Here is an 18,192-nt window from a genome sequence, read left to right as displayed (position 1 = left end):
TCCTGGGGCAACAGCTGAATTATCGAATAAAGATGTTCACATAAAAAGCACCGATAACAAATGAAATCCTCTTCAAGACAAACGATAATCTTGGTCACTTTGACACATTATGATTGAACGCTGATACATATTATAATTATAAATTTTTTCAAAAAGCGAGGTTCCAAGTATCCTCATTGATACTCATTCCTGTCCTGGTAACTTACATTAAGTATTCTCTGGAAAATCTGCTCCGCAAACTTGTTCATAAGAGTTGCTGAACAGGAAGCAGGAAAACCAGTGGCTATTTTCATTTTTAATATTCCAGTTAAGGAATTCTCAATTCCTAGAGCTTTGCTGGGGAAAGAGTTGAAGAGAGCTAATAACATTCAGAATACTATATTATCATATTCTGGCAGATCGCGAGCTTTATTTCAGATCTTTTGGATTTGTTTTCAGAGGCTTAATGTTTTTTTTTTTTTAATTTTTTTCTGAAAAAAAAAACCGGGAACCACATTGGCCAATGTTGTTTGGGTTTGTTTGTCAACCTTTATGTTTTTATTTTTGACAAATCTTGGTATAAGAAGCGATAAGCTTGTGGTTCAGCTAAACTCCTGATCGTACAAAATAAAAGTTGATTACGATCGATTACGAATTTCAAGCGTGCCGACTTCCCCAATAGTAAGCAATCGACGAGACTTCTGGGTATCAGGAGAAATTTCCCCTACAACGTGTTTTTATTCATTATCAGAGTAAGCTTATCGCTTTTATTATAATCTAGAAAAATGATATTGAACTTCGGCGGAACGGGTAATGACCCACACTAACTTAGTTAGACAGAAAATGCTTACGAAAATTCAGGTCACCAGTTAGACAACGTTTTTAACAGGAAATTTGATTTAATATTATTTTTATATGGTAAATTTATTTAGGAGCATCAGAAACGCTCAAAGGTTTCGTTTCAGTTTCAGTACAGTCTGTTACACTAGAGTTCTTAATATCTTTCTGTTCTTGAATAAGCTTTGGTTGATCATCAGCAGAAGGATTCGGTCGAGGTCGCAAAAGGCTGTCAAATCCACAAAGAGGAGCCTCAATAATAAGATACAAGAGGTAGGACATTAATACAGTGAAGCCAAAATCATACCAGAAACGTTCCATCTAAAAATGAGCAGATACAAAATTTATGTTGCATAATGTTGGTTTAAGTTTGGTATTTATATCTTACGGCTGAGTAGTTGGAGAAATACGTGTTCGTCCTGCCACTTCTCATGTTTATCTCCTGGACAAACATATGCCAAATATAAACGGAGTAGGAGGGCCTTGAAAGAGGTTGCCATAAAGGTGTAGAAAGAAAACTGTTGGCCAGGCTACCGTAACCCTGCATACACGCAAAAATAATCCAGCAAATGGCCAATGGCCATCCAATTCGAGTAAGAGTATAATATAGAGATTCCTTTAGGATTGATAAAGGCGGATAAAGCGCAAAGATCGAAGTAAACAACATCGCCAGGCTGAGGATCCAACCCGTCCATACAACAAGCCAGCTCAACTGAAACTTTTTACCGCGATTCAGATGAAGAAAGTAGCCAAATAAAAATCCAATTAACCAAGGAGCAGCGTGAGTATGCGTGGCAAGGTATAACTTCTTGTTGGGCACCCCGTCATCCTCAGCGCCATTTCTGTAAGCAGTATATTAATGTAAGTATATATCAATATTCAAGAAAAGTAAATCAACCTTACTGAATAAGCAAAGAGTACTGGTTGACCATTTGGGTGGCAAACAGACAACCCGAGAGCAAAACCACCAATACAGCAATCCCGGAAGCCGCTTTTTTGTCCCATTTGTAGAGAGCTATTAAAAGAATCGGGGAAAGTATATACAACTGCATGTCCACTGCCAAATACCACGTGTGATCGAGACACTGAAATAGATAGAATGATTCACAGTAGATTACAAATAAAGCCCCTTAAACATCAAGTACTCTTTTACAGGTGTTTTTATGATAATGTTGATTATCGGTGACCATGACGTATTTGATTACAAATCGAACACGTTTTACTACTCACAACGTTTAGTACTGCATAGTTCTGGACAAAAAGCAGAGTCCAAAACCATCCCTTCTCACAATATTTCTTGCCATGATAACCGCTTTTTAACATTGGACCACTGCTAATAACTGTCATCATTGTCATGTAGACAAGTATTGCGATGACCACGACGGGCAAAATGCGAATAATCCGATGCAGATACATTAAAAGAGGGTTTAGTTTTCCACCAGATCTGTAAAGAAATGAAGTATTAGATAAACTTTTCGAGTAGTTAATTGTATTCTTACTTCTCCATAGAACGTAAAGCCACCATGCAGACTAGCATTCCACCAAGAACGAAAAAAGAGTCCACTGAGAAGTATCCATGGAGCACAAAACTGGCAAAGGGTGTAACAGCCCACTACAATATTAGGAAGGTTAAGAGAAAATCTAATATATTTTAACTCTAAGTCACTCTAACCGAAAACATTTCATTTGAATTTAGGCTGGGAGAATTTAAAAAGAATATAAGCTCGTGGCAGTAAATAACCCAAATGAGTGACATGCAACGAATTCCATGAAGGCAATCAATCACATTTGGATTTGATTTACTAGGTACGATTCGAAAAAGACTCCGAGAGTTTGCTCGAGCTGAAAAAGCCTTCACCAGAGCTGGCATCCGATCTGAAAAGTATCTTATATAATAAAGTGAAAAACAATATCTTAAAAATCCATCTCACTTTGATCCCTGCACAGAAAGTAGTCATAAAATGTAAACAAAGTTACAAGGGCAGCCATTACAGAAAGAATGGCTCTGAAATAATAACAATAAAAATTAAAATCATATAAAATAATATGATAAAATAATAAATTACATGGTGACAATAGTCAGTGTATCCCAAGGTGGACTTTCACTCGTTTGACAACTTTCTTCACTGATCTTCATACTTATGCTAGAGCTGAAAACATTAGATATTTTCTTTGCCAGATGTTGCACAATGGGATCTATTTGAGTTGCAGTGCATGAAGATGGAAAACAGGTTGCGATTTTTAATTTGTTGGCGATTAGAAAACAGTATTTTCCACTTATTTTCTGACTACTGGAGATCACTTGGTTAATTGACAAGCATTCATCGAAGTTCCCAAGATCATATGTATTTCCGGTCAGCAGACCAGAAGGAATGGAGCCCCACGAGTCAATCACTGGTTGATAAAGAAAGAAGGGTACTTCAATCATAGGCATTTAATAACTAAGCTTAACTTACATTTTTCTGCCCATATTTTGTTTGTGGAAAGTCCATTTATTAGAGCTGCAATGTCTTGTTGACATTCGAGATCCTTTTGATCGGCTGATAAGCTAAAGCTCTTTAGAGTTACATTTTGAAATAATTCCAAAAATTCTAAGGGCAACTGTTTTAGAAGCTTATTATTCTGTACATCAGAATCCGTCGAATCCGAAGCACTAGGATTGACCAGTCCACAGAAGAGTAAAACGTAAATTACGTTTATCATTCTAATTCGTTTTCGACTGAGGGCTTTCAGACAGTAGACTCTGATTTTATATGGCAATGCTATTAATCGATAAGCGTTATCTTAAAAATGACAACCGATTAGCAAATACCTGTCGTGGGGCAAAAGCTGAATTATCGAATATAGATGTTCACATAAAAAGCACCGATAACGAATGAAATCCTCTTCAAGACAAACGATAATCTTGGTCACTTTGACACATTATGATTGAACGCTGATACATATTATAATTACACATTTTTTCAAAAAGCGAGGTTCCAAGTATCCTCATTGATACTCATTCCTGTGCTGGTAACTTGCATTAAGTATTCTCTGGAAAATCTGCTCCGCAAACTTGTTCATAAGAGTTGCTGAACAGGAAGCAGGAAAACAAGTGGCTATTTTCATTTTTAATATTCCAGTTAAGGAATTCTCAATTCCTAGAGCTTTGCTGGGGAAAGAGTTGAAGAGAGCTAATAACATTCAGAGTACTATATTATCATATTCTGGCAGATCGCGAGATTTAATTCGGATCTTTTGGATTTGTTTTTAGAGGCTTAATGTTTTTTTTTTTAAATCTTTTCTGTAAAAAAAAACCGGGAACCACATTGGCCAATATTGTTTGGGTTTGTTTGTCAACCTTTGTTTTTTTATTTTTGACAAATCTTGGTATAAGAAGCGATAAGCTTGTGGTTCAGCTAAACTCCTGATCGTACAAAATAAAAGTTGATTACGATCGATTACGAATTTCAAGCGTGCCGACTTCCCCAATAGTAAGCAATCGACGAGACTTCTGGGTATCAGGAGAAATTTCCCCTACAACGTGTTTTTATTCATTATCAGAGTAAGCTTATCGCTTTTATTATAATCTAGAAAAATGATATTGAACTTCGGCGGAACGGGTAATGACCCACACTAACTTTGTTAGACAGAAAATGTTTACGAAAATTCAGGTAAGCAGTTAGACAACGTTTTTAACGAGAAATTTGCTTTAGTTTTATTTTTATATGGTAAATTTATTTGGGAGCATCAGAAACACTCAAAGGTTTCGTTTCAGTTTCAGTACAGTCTGTTACACTAGAGTTCGCAACATCTTTCTGTTCTTGAATAAGCTTTGGTTGATCATCAGCAGAAGGATTCGGTCGAGGTCGCAAAAGGCTGTCAAATCCGCATAGAGGAGCCTCAATAATAAGATACAAGAGGTAGGACATCAATACAGTGAAGCCAAAATCATACCAGAAACGTTCCATCTAAAAATGAGCAGATACAAAATTAATGTTGCATAATGTTGGTTTAAGTTTGGTATTTATATCTTACGGCCGAGTAGTTGGAGAAATACGTGTTCGTCCTGCCACTTCTCATGTTTATCTCCTGGACAAACATATGCCAAATATAAACGGAGTAGGAGAGCCTTGAAAGAGGTTGCCATAAGGGAGTAGAAAGGAAACTGTTGGCCAGGCTACCGTAACCCTGCATACAGGCAAAAATCACCCAGCAAATAGCCAATGGCCAACCAATTCGAGTAAGAGTATAATAAAGCGATTCGTCCAAAGTGGACAATGGTGGAGCAGTCCACTTTCCCGCCGGATAGAGAGCAAAGATCGAAGTAAACAACATCGCCAGGCTTAGAATCCAACCTGTCCACACAACAAGCAGGCTTAACTGGAATCTTTTACCGCGATTCAGATGCAGAAAGTAGCCAAATAAAAATCCAATTAACCAAGGAGCAGCGTGAGTATGGGTGGCAAGGTATAATTTTTTGCTGGGCACCCCGTCATCCTCAGCGCTATTTCTATAAACAATAAAGATATGTAAGTATATCTCAAATTAAGTTTAGAAACCTTACTTAATAAGCAGAGAGTAGTGGTTGACCATTTGGGTGGCAAACAGACAACCCGAGAGCAAAACCACCAGCACAGCAATCCCCGAAGCCGCCTTCTTTCCCCATTTGTAGAGAGCTAATAAAAGAATCGGGGAAAGTATATACAACTGCATGTCCACTGCCAAATACCACGTGTGATCGAGACACTGAAAAAGATACAAAGAATGATTCATAGTAAGTAAAAGTAAAAGTAAGTCCCCTAATACATCAAGTAGTCTTTTGCAAGCATTTGTATGATAACGTTCATTATAATCAATTATCTATGACCATGACGAATTTGATTATAAGTCGAACACGTTTTATTACTCACAATATTTAGTACTGCATAGTTCTGGACAAAAAGCAGGGTCCAAAACCATCCTTTCTGACAATATTCTTTGCCATGATAACCGCTTTTTAACATTGGACCACTGCTGATAACTGTCATCATTGTCATGTAGACAAGGATTGCGATGGCCACGACGGGCAAAATTCGAATAATCCGATGCAGATACATTACAAGAGGGTTTAGTTTTCCACCAGATCTATAAAGAGCTTAAGTATTAAATAAACTTTTTAAGTAGTTAATAGTATTCTTACTTCTCCATAGAACGTAAAGCCACCATGCAGACTAGCATTCCACCAAGAACGAAAAAAGAGTCCACTGAGAAGTATCCATGGAGCACAAAACTGGCAAAGGGTGTAATGGCCCACTAAAATATTAGAATATATTATATTAGATCATAAGCAATTATGATATATTTTAATGGTGAGTTAGTCTAACCGAAAAAATTTCAGCCGTGTTCAGGTTGGGTGATTTCACAAAGAATATAAATTCGTGGGAGTATATAACCCAAAAGAGTGACATGCAACGAATTCCATGAAGGCAATCGATCACATTTGGGTTCGATTTGTTTGGCACGATTCGAAAAAGACTCCGAGAGTTTGCTCGAGCTGAAAAAGCCTTCACCAGAGCTGGCATCCGATCTGAAAAGTATCTTATATTGTATCGTCTAGAACAATTGTTAAAGGGATCCAACTTACTTTGATCCCTGCACAGAAAGTAATCATAAAATGTAAACAAAGTAACAAGGACACCCATCACAGAGAGAATGACTCTGAAATTATAACAATAAAAAATTACAATCATAAAAAAAAATAAAACAAAAAACTTACATGGTGACAATAGTCAGTGCATCCCAAGGTGGACTCTCACTCGTTTGACAACTTTCTTCACTGATCTTTAAGCTTATGCTGGAATTATCGGCATTAAATAATTTCTGGATAAGTTGTTGCACAATGGGATCCATTTGAGTTGCAGTGCATGAAGATGGAAAACAGGTTGCGATTTTTAATTTGTTGGCGATTAAAAAACAGTATTTTCCACTTATTTTCTGACTACTGGAGATCACTTGGTTAACTGACAGGCATTCATCGAAGTTTCCAAGATCGAATGTATTTCCGGTTAGCAGGCCAGAAGGAATGGAGCCCCATGAGTCAACCACTGGTTAATAAAGAAAGTAGATACTTTAGTTTCCAGACCTAAAATTACTGAGGATGACTCACTCTTTTGTGCCCACATTTGACTAGAGGAAAGTCCCCTTAATAGAGCTGCCAAGTCTTGTTTACATTCGAAATCCTTTTGATTGGCTGATAAGCCAAAACTCTCAAGAGTTACATTTCGGAATAATTCCGAAAAGTCCAAGGGCAACTGTTTTGAAAGTTTATTATTCTGTACATCAGGATCCGCCGTTTCCGAGGCACTAGTACTGACCAGTCCAAAGACCAGTAAAACACTAATTACGTTTATCATTCTTATTCGAATGCGACTGGGAGCTTTCAGGCAGTAGACTCTGATTTTATATGGCAATGCAATAAATCGATAAGCGCTATCTTCAAACATAACAACCGATTAGCAAATACCTGTCTTAGGGTAACAGGTGTATGGGCGAATAAAGATATTCATACAAAAATCACCGATAACAAATGAAATCCTCTTCAAGACAAACGATAATCTTGGTCACTTTGACACAGAATGATTGAGTGCTGATACATATTATAATTATAGATTTTCTCAAGAAGCGAGCTTTCCAATAAACGAGCCATTTAGCAATATTAATAGTTTTAATATTATCAGTTCAGTTTACAGATAAGTTAAGTCCTTCACTATAATTTAATATCAATCAGTTCAAGCAGTTTGTTTATTTTCGGTTTCATCGGCATTCGACTTCTCTTGCTCGACAACAGAAGTCAAAATTGGTTGTTTGACTGCTGATGGCTTCACATTCCCTCTTGGACGCCAAAGGGCATCCAACCCACCAATTGGTGCCTCAATAATGAGATACAAAACGAAGGACATCACCAGACTGATGCCAAAGTCCGACCAGAAGTTAAGCATCTAAATTGAGTTGGTAGAGAGTTATTAAAATACTTAGAAGGTATAATATGTTGAACTTACCACTCTGTATGATGAGAAGTAAGTGCTGGTCCTCACATTCCTGCTGTTCACCTCCTGGACAAACATGTGCCAGATGAAGACGGAGTAGGAAAGCCTCGAGAGTGGTTGCCACAAAGGCGAGGAGAGGAAGCTGTTGGCCAGACTACCATAGCCCTGCATGCAGGCGAAAACCACCCAGCACAAGGCCAAAGGCCAACCAACTCGAGTGAGTGTGTAGTACAGGGACTCCTCCACAGTTGGCAGAGGAGGAGCACTCCACTTTCCAGAAGGATAGAGCGCGAAAATTGAGGTGAAGATCATGGCCAAGCTGAGGATCCAACCGGACCAAACAACCAGTCGACTCATTTCGAATTTCCTGCCACGATTCAGGTGCAGGAAGTAACCGAACAGGAATCCAATCAGCCAAGGAGCAGCATGAGTGTGCGTGGCCAAATACAGCTTTCGATTTGCTTCATCATCACCACCGCCATTTCTATAAAAGTAAAATAATTATAAATAAATAATAACTCCTCAATTCAAAAGTCAATACATACTTTATACTCATCGAATAATGGTTGACCATTTGGGTGCCAAACAGACAACCAGAAAGTAAAACCACCACCACAGCAATGCCCGCAGCTGCCTTCTTTCCCCATTTATAGAGAGCAATCAGAAGAATTGGCGACAGGATATACAACTGCATGTCCACCGCTAAATACCAAGACTGATCCAGACACTGAAATTAAAAACTTATAAGAAGCAAAATAGCTTGGTTATCATATGTAGGTTCTTACCACACTTTCCGAAACGTAATTCTGGACAAAAAGCATATCCCAGTACCAGCCTTTAACACACTCCTCTTTGCCGTGGAAACCACTTTTGAAAAGTGGTCCGCCACTAACAACTGGCATGAGTTTCACGTAGATCAGGATGGCCATGGCCAAAACGGGGAGGATTCGAATAATGCGGTGTACATACATCATGGGCACATTTAGTTTTCCCTTGGTCCTGCAGCAAAATAATATTCTTAGTAAACTCTTAGTAATTGAACAAAATAATTTCAACTTACTTTTCCATGGTGCGCAGGGCAGTCATGGAAACTAGTAAGCCTCCAATAAAAAGAAACGAATCCACTGAGAAATAGCCGTGAACAAAAAAGCTTGAAAAAGGCTTCTCCAGCCACTAAAACGAGTAAAATATTTTAATTAATGTAAGGTATTATTGGCAAATACTATGAAGGCTTACCGATAATGCATAGGTGAAGTTAATATTTGGTGAAATAAGGGAATACATGTGCTCATGGAGAAAAACAACCCAAATGAGAGACATGCATCGAATTCCATTCAGGCAGTCAATTACATTCGGGTTAGAGCTTCCATCTACGAGACGGAAAAGAGCTCTAGAATTTGCTCTAGCGGATACGATTTTTACAACGGCTGGACGATGTTCTAAAAAAATCATTTTAAATTAGTTTATATGTGCTTAAAACAGCTCTCAAGAATTACTTACTCTGATTCTCACACAAAAAGTAATCGTAGAGAGTGCAGATACTCACTACCAAAGTCAGCACTGATAATATTACACTATAATAAAGGTGTTATATGTGTAAAGATAAAGTAAATCCTTTTAAATTTGATGTACTTACATTGTAAAAATGGTGAGCCAATCCCAGGGCTCAGGATCGCTTGTCTGGCAACCATCTTCCTCAATAGTCATCCCTATTGTTTTGTTTAAATTAAAAACACTTTGATAAAGTTTGCTGGCGAACATTTCCATTTGAGTTGCTGAACAGGAGGCCGGAAAACAAGTAGCTATCTTAATTTGCATGCCTTCCAAGGATCCAATTCCAGTGTCCAAAATATCCTTTAGAGGCACTGCCATAAAACAATACTTTCCCTGAATTGTTTGGCTGCTGCTGATCGCTTCATGAATGTTAATGCACTCGTCAAAGTTTCCCAGATTGTAAAAAGTTCCATACAGCAGACCTGAAGGAAAGGAGCCCCAAGAATCGAGCACTATAGGAAAGAAATTTGATTAATACGGGTTACGCCTTAATTCCATTTACTTACTTTTGAGTGCCCAATAACTGCCCGATTTCAAACCTCCAAGAAGCTCTGTCATATCTGCCTGGCATTGCGAATCATCCGTACTAATAACCCGGGTGTCAATTTTCTCATAGTCAATTCTTTGCGGCAATGTTGTCTTAAGAACACTTAAACGGTGATGAGCCAACTGAAGTTCGTCCCTTAACTGGTTTGCACTGATGAGTCCCAGTCCGCAAAGGAGCCAAATAGCCACACCGTTGACCATGTTAATTCGATTGTATTTGATTGTCTCGGCCCGGTCTCTAATGCTTTTATACGACAACCCTCTTGGCGTAATCTCGCGATAATGTTATCAACGGGTATCCCAATGGGTATCGCTCGGAGGAAAAACCCTTGGGGTGGGTCTAAACTCATGGGAACATCCGTGATAATGCACAATCGTTTTAATTTACAGATAGCTGAACTCCAAATGATGCGGTGTAGCGCTTTTTTCCTACTTGTAGACTAAGTGTTGGATTTCCCTAAAGCTTTAATGGGGTAATGGGGTTCCCTTTCATTTAGCTTATCTTTTCATAGCAACATTAAATAATTAAAGACTTTTAATTTATTGGAATACCTACACAAGATATTAAATCCTGTAACATCTTTGAACTTCAGGCAAAATTACGCCGTACAAAGTCGTCACACTCTCTCCATTCATTTGGAACTTCCTCTTTTTTGTTCGCAGCTTGAGCCAGACATAAACCTATTAAATATTTTTTCCCAATAATTTTCAAAGCATTAGCTCATCATCAATTTGCTGCTTTGTGAAATTGGCAGCAATCACGTTATGCTCACCCGGCCACGCCCCCAAAAAAACACACACACACAGGAGTCGGGAAATAGGAAAAATAGGGAAAAGCAAACACACACACACACCCACACATACGCTGGGAGTACACAAACCCACCTATACTTAAGCACATTTGCTTAATTTTCGAAATGAGTTCGCATGACTTACAGCCAAAACAACCAACCACCCAAACACCCAACCACCCAAGCACCACCCACTCCCCGCATCTATCATCCAGTATCCTTTATGGCCGACTCTTCTTTCGCCTTCGACGCTGGTCTGAGTCATCCGTTTGCTTTCTCGTTGATTAAATACGGAAATTGTTTGACTTTAGTTAGGCGCATGCAATTAATTAAATTAGAGTCCCGAAAAACCATCAAACAAGCTTGACATTCAATAAAGAGTTCAAAGCGGAGACACATTTCAAGAAGTACAACCCAAAAGTGATTAAAAGTAAGCTTTTTTCAGGAATTGATTCGTTATTGTTACCAAAATACAACTCCCTGGAATAAATCTATGTTTAAATCGACTATCTATTCGATATATCTTTAATGTATTCCTCAACAAGCTAGAAGTGGCAGTATCGCGTTGGATTTGAAGGCGGTTATTGAAATTGAATAATCATTTTGCCGTGGGGGATGGACTTCATGCAAATTTCAATTTGGCCGAGGAGGAGAACAATCCTAGCCAGCTCCTTGGGTTTTTGCGGTTTACGACTTTATTTCATGACAGATTGTCATTTCAGGCGGCGAAAAGTGTAACACGCCAATCCCCGACTGGCATAATGAGGGAATGGCGTTTTTTCATCATATTTTATTGGGCCAAGGAGCTGCGCTATTCATCATGTATCCGCATCCGCGCATATGAAACCCATTTGGCCCGAACCCAAAACCCATACAGCCAATCCTGGCAGACGCGGCACGTGCCATAAAGCGGCGTGGCCAATAAAGTCGGTGCCGTTCGGCGCGATAATAAACATGCTAATGCTCATTAAAAGGCGAGTTTGAATTGAAAATCCCCCAGAAATTAATGCCAGCGTCGACGTAACGTGGCTTTAGTTAATTGAACATGTCGGCCGTGTAAATGCATAATTAAATTACTTCAACTTTAACTAAATCGCATACACACTGTTGGCCAGAAAGGTGCGCTTAAATACTTCATTAGAAGCAATTCATTTGTTTAAACGGCTGGGAAAAGAGCGTGTACCACATAATTGAATGCACTACATGCTGCACATCTGTCTACCGGTCCTCCGGTCCACCGTTCTATGTAATTACGTTAATTGGCCTCAAATGCTATTAAATGTTTGCAAAACAGGAAAAGGGCATGCAATTATGTCAAGAGCACACACTAAAAATAGTTTAAATAGTATGCAAAATTCATAAACAAAGTTTTGCATTTGCAATAAGCTAAAAGCAAACAGGGAAAGGGTAAAGACTTTAGTTAAGGTACATAATCATTCGCAATTGTGAAAACATAATAAACACAAAACTTTGTTTTTAGTTAGGCAAATACTCTGATTGCTTTAATATAATAATTGGCCTAAGCAGGTTTGAATTTATTTCAAAATATGTAGCTGTAAAGAAGTGGAAATATCCGCGCTAATTGTTTATGTTGATATTTGTTTTTAAGGTATTATTTTGTATATTCTCTTGATGATTTAATAACGAAAACGCGATTGAAATAATCTTTTCATTTTGTTTGAAAATGTAATGTTGGAATTTAATGCTTGGAGTTTAATGCTTTTTGAATTAATGCTCTAAGAATATGGTTTTTAGGTACAGAGTGAAATGGTGTAGGTTCGATTACCACCTTCTCAGTCACATCTTCTTTCTTTTCAATTTCTTATCAAATGCCAAGAAGGCATTACTAGCTCTAAACCTGACGCGTTGCAAAAGTGCACTCATGAGCTGGGCCCCTAAGTTCAGAATTGAAATTGGGGAGCTGGAAATTCCCGGGGAGGGACAGGGAGCCATATTAACTTCTGCTGCTACTTTGATGATGATGATGATGATGATGGAGCGGTGGGCTAAAAAGCAATACCGCAAACACACATTTTCACACCCGACCAGCGTCGCATGTCTAGCAGCTATTTATAGACACCCCCTGCCCCCTCTTACACCCGTCCCACTCGCACACACCTCTTCTCTCCATCTCGCTCACTCGCAAAGTTCGCGTGTGTGTGTGTGCTTTTGTGGAGAAGAGTGAAAAGTGGCTCTTTAATGGGCATATTGCATACTTTCGGGCACAAATCGAGTCCATTGTTGTTGCAGTCCATCCAAAATTCGATCGAGAGAAACCTTCCATAATTACTTGCCATTCGGCCAGATGACTTTCCGTTACACATTAATCCCGGCCAGAATCTGCGAAGGCTCAAACAGACAAAGAGCAACTTTGGACGAGTCAATTCAATTTCAATTTATCAAATGCCTCAGCAATTTCTCTAATTGAATTTCGTTTCATTTGGCGTAGCATAATTTATAAAATATAACATTTCAATGCCAGGCTCCGGCTCGAATTGATGCCATTCACTCAGACCCCCCAAAAAAATAAGAAGAAAGATGAATCCGGCTCTCTAAGCCATTGTGCCCAGGATCCAATCATTTTGAGCGCATTCCGCCTTCGCCGGCGATAAGTTTGCTTATAAATCACAACTGTCCGATGGCCGATGGCCCAAGGATGGCGCATCCTCCTCCGTCGGGGCTTTTAAATCGATGAGCACATCGCCGGATTGACAATAATATTTTAAAAATAATTTTATTATTTCATTCAGCCGGGCACTCATGCAGACACACAAGGGAAAACTTCTGGCCAATAAGGAGGAGGGGGAGGAGCATGAGGAGGTGGGGGAGCAGCAAATAAGTGGGAGGTGGGAGTTGGGAGTCCGGCAGGATGTCCATCAGCTCCAATGGAGCGCTGTTCGGTCATGCGTGAATGTAAACGCAGCTCGTAGCCACTCAAGAGGCAATAATACAAATTTGAGCATTTTCTTCGCTCCCTCTATCTCTTTAATTAAACGACAAAAAGCGAAATCTAATTGTGTTTGTCTTTCCGGTAATATGCAAAAAAAAAAAAGAAATGAAAAAATAATAATAATAATTCCACTTTTCTAGGCACGGGGCCATCGCAGGTCATACTGCCCGATGACGTACTTCAGCTTCCTGATGGTCAGCTCCACCTGCTCGTCATCCACTTGGTGGTAGAGCACCAATCGAGCGAATGCCCAATCCCGGGCACTGGCCTTCACCACGATTCCAGCTCCCTTTTTGTCCGTGACACCAGCTTCCAGTTCTTGCGGTTCTACAGTACTCAAACGGGCGGAAAACTCACTGGCCTCCAGTTTGGGTTGGGTTATCTCCACCAGGAGAATGTTGCTCTGGACAGTCTCGAGGTCCACGGTGATATTGGGACTCTGCAGCTCGTGAATTGCTGAGAAGGAATATGATTTTTATGAACGTGAAAGGAAGTTAGTTGAAGTGCAGACTTACCTTTGGCAATTTTCTTGGTGCGCTCGTGATCCTTGCTCAGTAGAGGCACCACTTCATCTAAGGCCACAAGTCCTGCTGCAGCCAACACGCCCACCTGCCGCATGCCTCCTCCCAAAGCCTTGCGTAATCGATAAGCTCTTAAAATTTTAAAATATGGATAAATATAAAATAAAACGCAAAACATCTAAAAACTCGTTAGATTACTTTACTCATACAAAAAAAAAAAAAAAAACAAGAAAAGAAGCTAGCTTCGGCAATCCGAAGCTTATATGTATATAATCGCGCAGTCATCAGTTGATCCAAATGCAAAGAGGCTAAAAAACATCAAAGCTATGCCGATTTTTCTATACATTTTCCATATTTTCGACTATTTATTCATATGGCAGCTATATGATATAGTTGTCCGATTTTTATAAAATTTAATTCGTAATTCAAAAGTCGTTAGAAAACTCTATATTCCTAAAATGGTGCTTGTCTGCTGAAAAACAACGATGTTTTAAATTTATAATTGTAATTGTTTGATATATTGATATATTGATATATTGATATATTGATATATTGATATATTGATATATTGATATATTGATATATTGATATATTGATATATTGATATATTGATATATTGATATATTGATATATTGTTATATTGATATATTGATATATTGATATATTGATATATTGATATATTGATATATTGATATATTGATATATTGATATATTGATATATTGATATATTGATATATTGATATATTGATATATTGATATATTGATATATTGATATATTGATATATTGATATATTGATATATTGATATATTGATATATTGATATCTTGATATCTTGATATATTGATATATTGATATATTGATGTATTGATATATTGATATATTGATATATTGATATATTGATATATTGATATATTGATATATTGATATATTGATATATTGATATATTGATATATTGATATATTGATATATTGATATATTGATATATTGATATATTGATATATTGATATATTGATATATTGATATATTGATATATTGATATATTGATATATTGATATATTGATATATTGATATATTGATATATTGATATATTGATATATTGATATATTGATATATTGATATATTGATATATTGATATATTGATATATTGATATATTGATATATTGATATATTGATATATTGATATATTGATATATTGATATATTGATATATTGATATATTGATATATTGATATATTGATATATTGATATATTGATATATTGATATATTGATATATTGATATATTGATATATTGATATATTGATATATTGATATATTGATATATTGATATATTGATATATTGATATATTGATATATTGATATATTGATATATTGATGTATTGATTTATTGATGGTTTGCTGAAAATTAATTAAAATTCACCACTTCTATGTCCATAACTTCTCTAATTTAAATTCGATTTTGAAGTAGCATACATTATACGAAATTGAAATATTAACTAATGTCATGTTTCAATTAACTGAAAAGGAACCAAAACCACGAACCAAATTGCACAAGTACACTAACGCGAAGGAGCAACCAAAAACGGAGGAGTAAATAAGACCTGGCAATTGGCGTATTGGATACTCATCCGCGAGGGCGGGGGATAAAACTCACTCCGAAATGAAGGCCTTGGATCCCACCAGCACGGATCCCACGGGGGCCGATAAGCTCTTGCTGAAGCAAACGGAGACGGAGTCGAAGTCGCGGCAGATGCGGTCCACGCCCACGCCCAAGGCGGCGGAGGCGTTGAAGACCCGTGCTCCGTCCATGTGGAGAGCAATTCGTGCTGTACCGGTGCCCACTCCAGGCTTTCGCACCAAGGCGGCCAGTTCGTCAAGGAAGGCCAGCGGCACCACCTTGCCGCCGCAGATGTTGTGGGTGTTCTCCACCACCACCAGCGAGGTGATGGGCTCGTGGCAATCCTCGTGCCGGATCCTGCGGCGCAGCTCCTCCAGGCTGAAGGTGCCGTCCTGTGCGTTCTTCAGCGTGGCTAATTGGACGCCGGCCAGGTGAGAGGCGCCACCTAAACGTGATTAATGAAGACGCTGCGGAGTCAGTGGCACACACAGTGCGTGTGGTTTTCCCATCTCACCTTGCTCGTACAGAAAGATGTGCGATAAATCGCCCACCAGGGCCTCAGTTCCTCGACGATGGCAATGGACCATAACTGGGGGGAGATACAAGGCAAACATTGCAGTATTTATTTGGCTTGGGAGACGGATAATTAAGAAGGCCACCACACGCCACTTTGGCTAAGAATCTAAACTCACACTTAAAACGTTCAGCAGATAGTTCCTATATGCCAAGATTTAAAAAAATTAAAATCAGCTTAAAGTTCTGGAGCATTCTACAATTTGAATTACCCTAATCTTACATCATTAAGCACTTTAATCTTGAGAGCTTGCGGGTAATTTGATAACGTAAAATCTCTCCATCATTTTCAAATCTATCACCTGTTCAACCTTATGAATTTTCCATTGAAGTGTTCTTTCCCCTTCTGAGATAAGAAATGGTTAATATCAGTTGTGACGGCCAAAAAGCATCACCAGACGTTTCTTACAATGATTTGTACGTCTTGACTATAATTTCACAACTTGATAATGAATTACCAATATACAGCTCCGAGGAATAAGTATGATTTGCCTTTTTTTCTCCTTTCAAATCTTTATTCAAACCTGAAAGTGCTCTTATAAATTTCATCTTTTATAGTCGTGAAAAATTAGCACAATCGCAAGTCTTAAGTGCAGTTTCTTTTCGAATGAAATGCAAACTTCAAATTCCATTAGAAATATTAATTCGAGCGAATGTATAAATTACTCGAGATTGCGATGCCCGAAGCAGTTGCTCCTTGGGCTTTCGTCCTTTATCCTTCTTTTTTTGTTTTTGCGTTCTTTGCTCTACTGTGTGGCACACGTCCACGTCTAATATTAAAGTCTATAAAAATTAATGTTATGTTTATGGGCGCCCTTAACCTTTACGATAATGTACCTGATGCATGATATGAGCTCTGCTTTCTTGTTTCTTTCACCTTTTCTGTTGGCCCACCTTGGCTTTTGTAATCTGAGACTGGCCTCGGTTTAAACTAATAAACATAAGCGCTCTTTCCCTTACTATACGGAATACGGAAATCCACCAGCGGAGTCCGAAAACGAGCCGACTTTATTTACGAGCTATGGTTGCCACTCACTTGCCAGTAGATTTCCCATGGTGCCGCTGGGCACAAAGAGTCCTGCCTCCTTGCCGAAAATGGCCGCCGTCCGCGCCTCCAATTCATTCACGGTGGGATCCTCGCCGTACACGTCATCGCCAACTATGGCGGATGCCATCCTAGCCCGCATCTTCTCCGTGGGCTGGCTTACCGTATCCGAGCGCAAATCAACGATGGAGTGGGACATTTTCTGGAAGTTGATTAGCTTGGATATTTGCATAAGGTGGGCTATGTTGATTTGCCTTCTTTGCGGGCAGCTACCCAGCTATACGGTCCCAATGGAATCGCAAACGCTCATTTACATTGAGACACGTCAGTTGCATTGCCTTAAATAATTGATATGGGCAATGGGCGATAGGCGGTTTGGGACCTCACACCAAATAAACAATCACTTCTCGACAGCCGCAGAGATACTCGACATTGGAATGCGGTCCGCCCAGCGATTGCATAATCATCTTATTGTTATGTTTTTAACACTTGATCTCCCGTTTGAACTCTTGTTTCCAATCGAGTTTTTATACACATAATTCAATTTGCAAAAAAGAAACTACTCTATGTCAACAACCTTCCATTAATGAACTTACTTGGGCTTTCAATTGATAAAGCAACTAGTCAACAAAAAATACACAACGTGCTCGGAGCAGAGCTGACTAAAAACTGACCCCAACAGCTGCTATATAGCCGGCATTATAATTCTTTGTAGAGCGGCCTCCAGCGAAGAGAGCTGATAATACTGTTCCCAATTGAGCAGCAATCGACGGA

At 38.6% G+C, this 18,192-nt stretch overlaps 4 protein-coding genes across 5 annotated transcripts; all 4 read right to left on the bottom strand.

Annotated features, from left to right (window-relative positions):
* Positions 1-884: 884 nt before the first annotated feature.
* On the bottom strand, positions 885-3,519 carry LOC108091584 (nose resistant to fluoxetine protein 6-like). The gene is made up of 9 exons (XM_043209257.1): positions 3,273-3,519; positions 2,883-3,210; positions 2,748-2,821; positions 2,489-2,691; positions 2,316-2,428; positions 2,047-2,260; positions 1,720-1,901; positions 1,205-1,658; positions 885-1,137 (listed from the first exon to the last, which is right to left on the bottom strand). The coding sequence occupies exons 1-9, from the start codon at positions 3,517-3,519 to the stop codon at positions 904-906; spliced, it is 2,049 nt and encodes a 682-aa protein (XP_043065192.1). The 3' UTR covers positions 885-903.
* A 968-nt stretch (positions 3,520-4,487) lies between these two features.
* LOC108091603 (nose resistant to fluoxetine protein 6-like) lies at positions 4,488-7,190 on the bottom strand. The gene is made up of 9 exons (XM_017190882.1): positions 6,944-7,190; positions 6,554-6,881; positions 6,422-6,495; positions 6,162-6,364; positions 5,978-6,090; positions 5,709-5,922; positions 5,363-5,544; positions 4,834-5,308; positions 4,488-4,766 (listed from the first exon to the last, which is right to left on the bottom strand). The coding sequence occupies exons 1-9, from the start codon at positions 7,188-7,190 to the stop codon at positions 4,533-4,535; spliced, it is 2,070 nt and encodes a 689-aa protein (XP_017046371.1). The 3' UTR covers positions 4,488-4,532.
* Positions 7,191-7,550: 360 nt separating this feature from the next.
* LOC108091607 (nose resistant to fluoxetine protein 6) lies at positions 7,551-10,124 on the bottom strand. Its single transcript, XM_017190888.1, has 9 exons — positions 9,884-10,124; positions 9,460-9,829; positions 9,324-9,397; positions 9,060-9,262; positions 8,884-8,996; positions 8,612-8,822; positions 8,369-8,550; positions 7,836-8,307; positions 7,551-7,775 (listed from the first exon to the last, which is right to left on the bottom strand). The coding sequence occupies exons 1-9, from the start codon at positions 10,122-10,124 to the stop codon at positions 7,566-7,568; spliced, it is 2,076 nt and encodes a 691-aa protein (XP_017046377.1). The 3' UTR covers positions 7,551-7,565.
* A 3,446-nt stretch (positions 10,125-13,570) lies between these two features.
* LOC108091711 (probable low-specificity L-threonine aldolase 2) lies at positions 13,571-18,098 on the bottom strand. Of its 2 annotated transcripts, none has more exons than XM_017191050.2 (6): positions 18,011-18,074; positions 17,410-17,620; positions 16,315-16,389; positions 15,837-16,245; positions 14,180-14,316; positions 13,571-14,120 (listed from the first exon to the last, which is right to left on the bottom strand). In XM_017191050.2, exons 2-6 carry the CDS (start codon positions 17,615-17,617, stop codon positions 13,801-13,803), a joined length of 1,149 nt encoding a protein of 382 aa, XP_017046539.1. In that variant the 5' UTR covers positions 17,618-17,620; positions 18,011-18,074; the 3' UTR covers positions 13,571-13,800. The 2 variants fall into 2 exon arrangements, with proteins under 2 accessions (XP_017046539.1, XP_017046538.1); XM_017191049.2 differs by having other exon boundaries at positions 13,586-14,120; positions 18,015-18,098.
* Positions 18,099-18,192: the final 94 nt, after the last annotated feature.

Source organism: Drosophila ficusphila, unplaced genomic scaffold (assembly GCF_018152265.1).
Source record: "Drosophila ficusphila isolate 14025-0441.05 unplaced genomic scaffold, ASM1815226v1 contig_791, whole genome shotgun sequence".
Classification (NCBI taxonomy): domain Eukaryota; kingdom Metazoa; phylum Arthropoda; class Insecta; order Diptera; family Drosophilidae; genus Drosophila; species Drosophila ficusphila.
Note: the sequence above shows the minus strand (reverse complement) of the source record. Positions and strands in the feature narration are given on the sequence as shown.

Excerpts from the sequence above, each read along its gene's own strand:
- LOC108091584 (XM_043209257.1), bottom strand. The coding sequence starts at position 3,519 with ATGATAAACGTAATTTACGTTTTACTCTTCTGTGGACTGGTCAATCCT. Across the intron at positions 2,692-2,747 it reads CTTTCTGTGCAGGGATCAAA|ATCGGATGCCAGCTCTGGTG; the intron begins GTGAGATGGATT and ends GATACTTTTCAG. Across the intron at positions 2,261-2,315 it reads GCTTTACGTTCTATGGAGAA|ATCTGGTGGAAAACTAAACC; the intron begins GTAAGAATACAA and ends ATTTCTTTACAG.
- LOC108091603 (XM_017190882.1), bottom strand. The coding sequence starts at position 7,190 with ATGATAAACGTAATTAGTGTTTTACTGGTCTTTGGACTGGTCAGTACT. Across the intron at positions 6,882-6,943 it reads TCAAATGTGGGCACAAAAGA|TGGTTGACTCATGGGGCTCC; the intron begins GTGAGTCATCCT and ends TTTATTAACCAG. Across the intron at positions 6,365-6,421 it reads CTTTCTGTGCAGGGATCAAA|ATCGGATGCCAGCTCTGGTG; the intron begins GTAAGTTGGATC and ends GATACTTTTCAG.
- LOC108091607 (XM_017190888.1), bottom strand. The coding sequence starts at position 10,124 with ATGGTCAACGGTGTGGCTATTTGGCTCCTTTGCGGACTGGGACTCATC. Across the intron at positions 9,398-9,459 it reads TGGCTCACCATTTTTACAAT|TGTAATATTATCAGTGCTGA; the intron begins GTAAGTACATCA and ends CCTTTATTATAG. Across the intron at positions 8,997-9,059 it reads ACTTCACCTATGCATTATCG|TGGCTGGAGAAGCCTTTTTC; the intron begins GTAAGCCTTCAT and ends TACTCGTTTTAG.
- LOC108091711 (XM_017191049.2), bottom strand. The coding sequence starts at position 17,617 with ATGTCCCACTCCATCGTTGATTTGCGCTCGGATACGGTAAGCCAGCCC. Across the intron at positions 16,246-16,314 it reads CATCTTTCTGTACGAGCAAG|GTGGCGCCTCTCACCTGGCC; the intron begins GTGAGATGGGAA and ends AATCACGTTTAG. Across the intron at positions 14,121-14,179 it reads CACCAAGAAAATTGCCAAAG|CAATTCACGAGCTGCAGAGT; the intron begins GTAAGTCTGCAC and ends ATTCCTTCTCAG.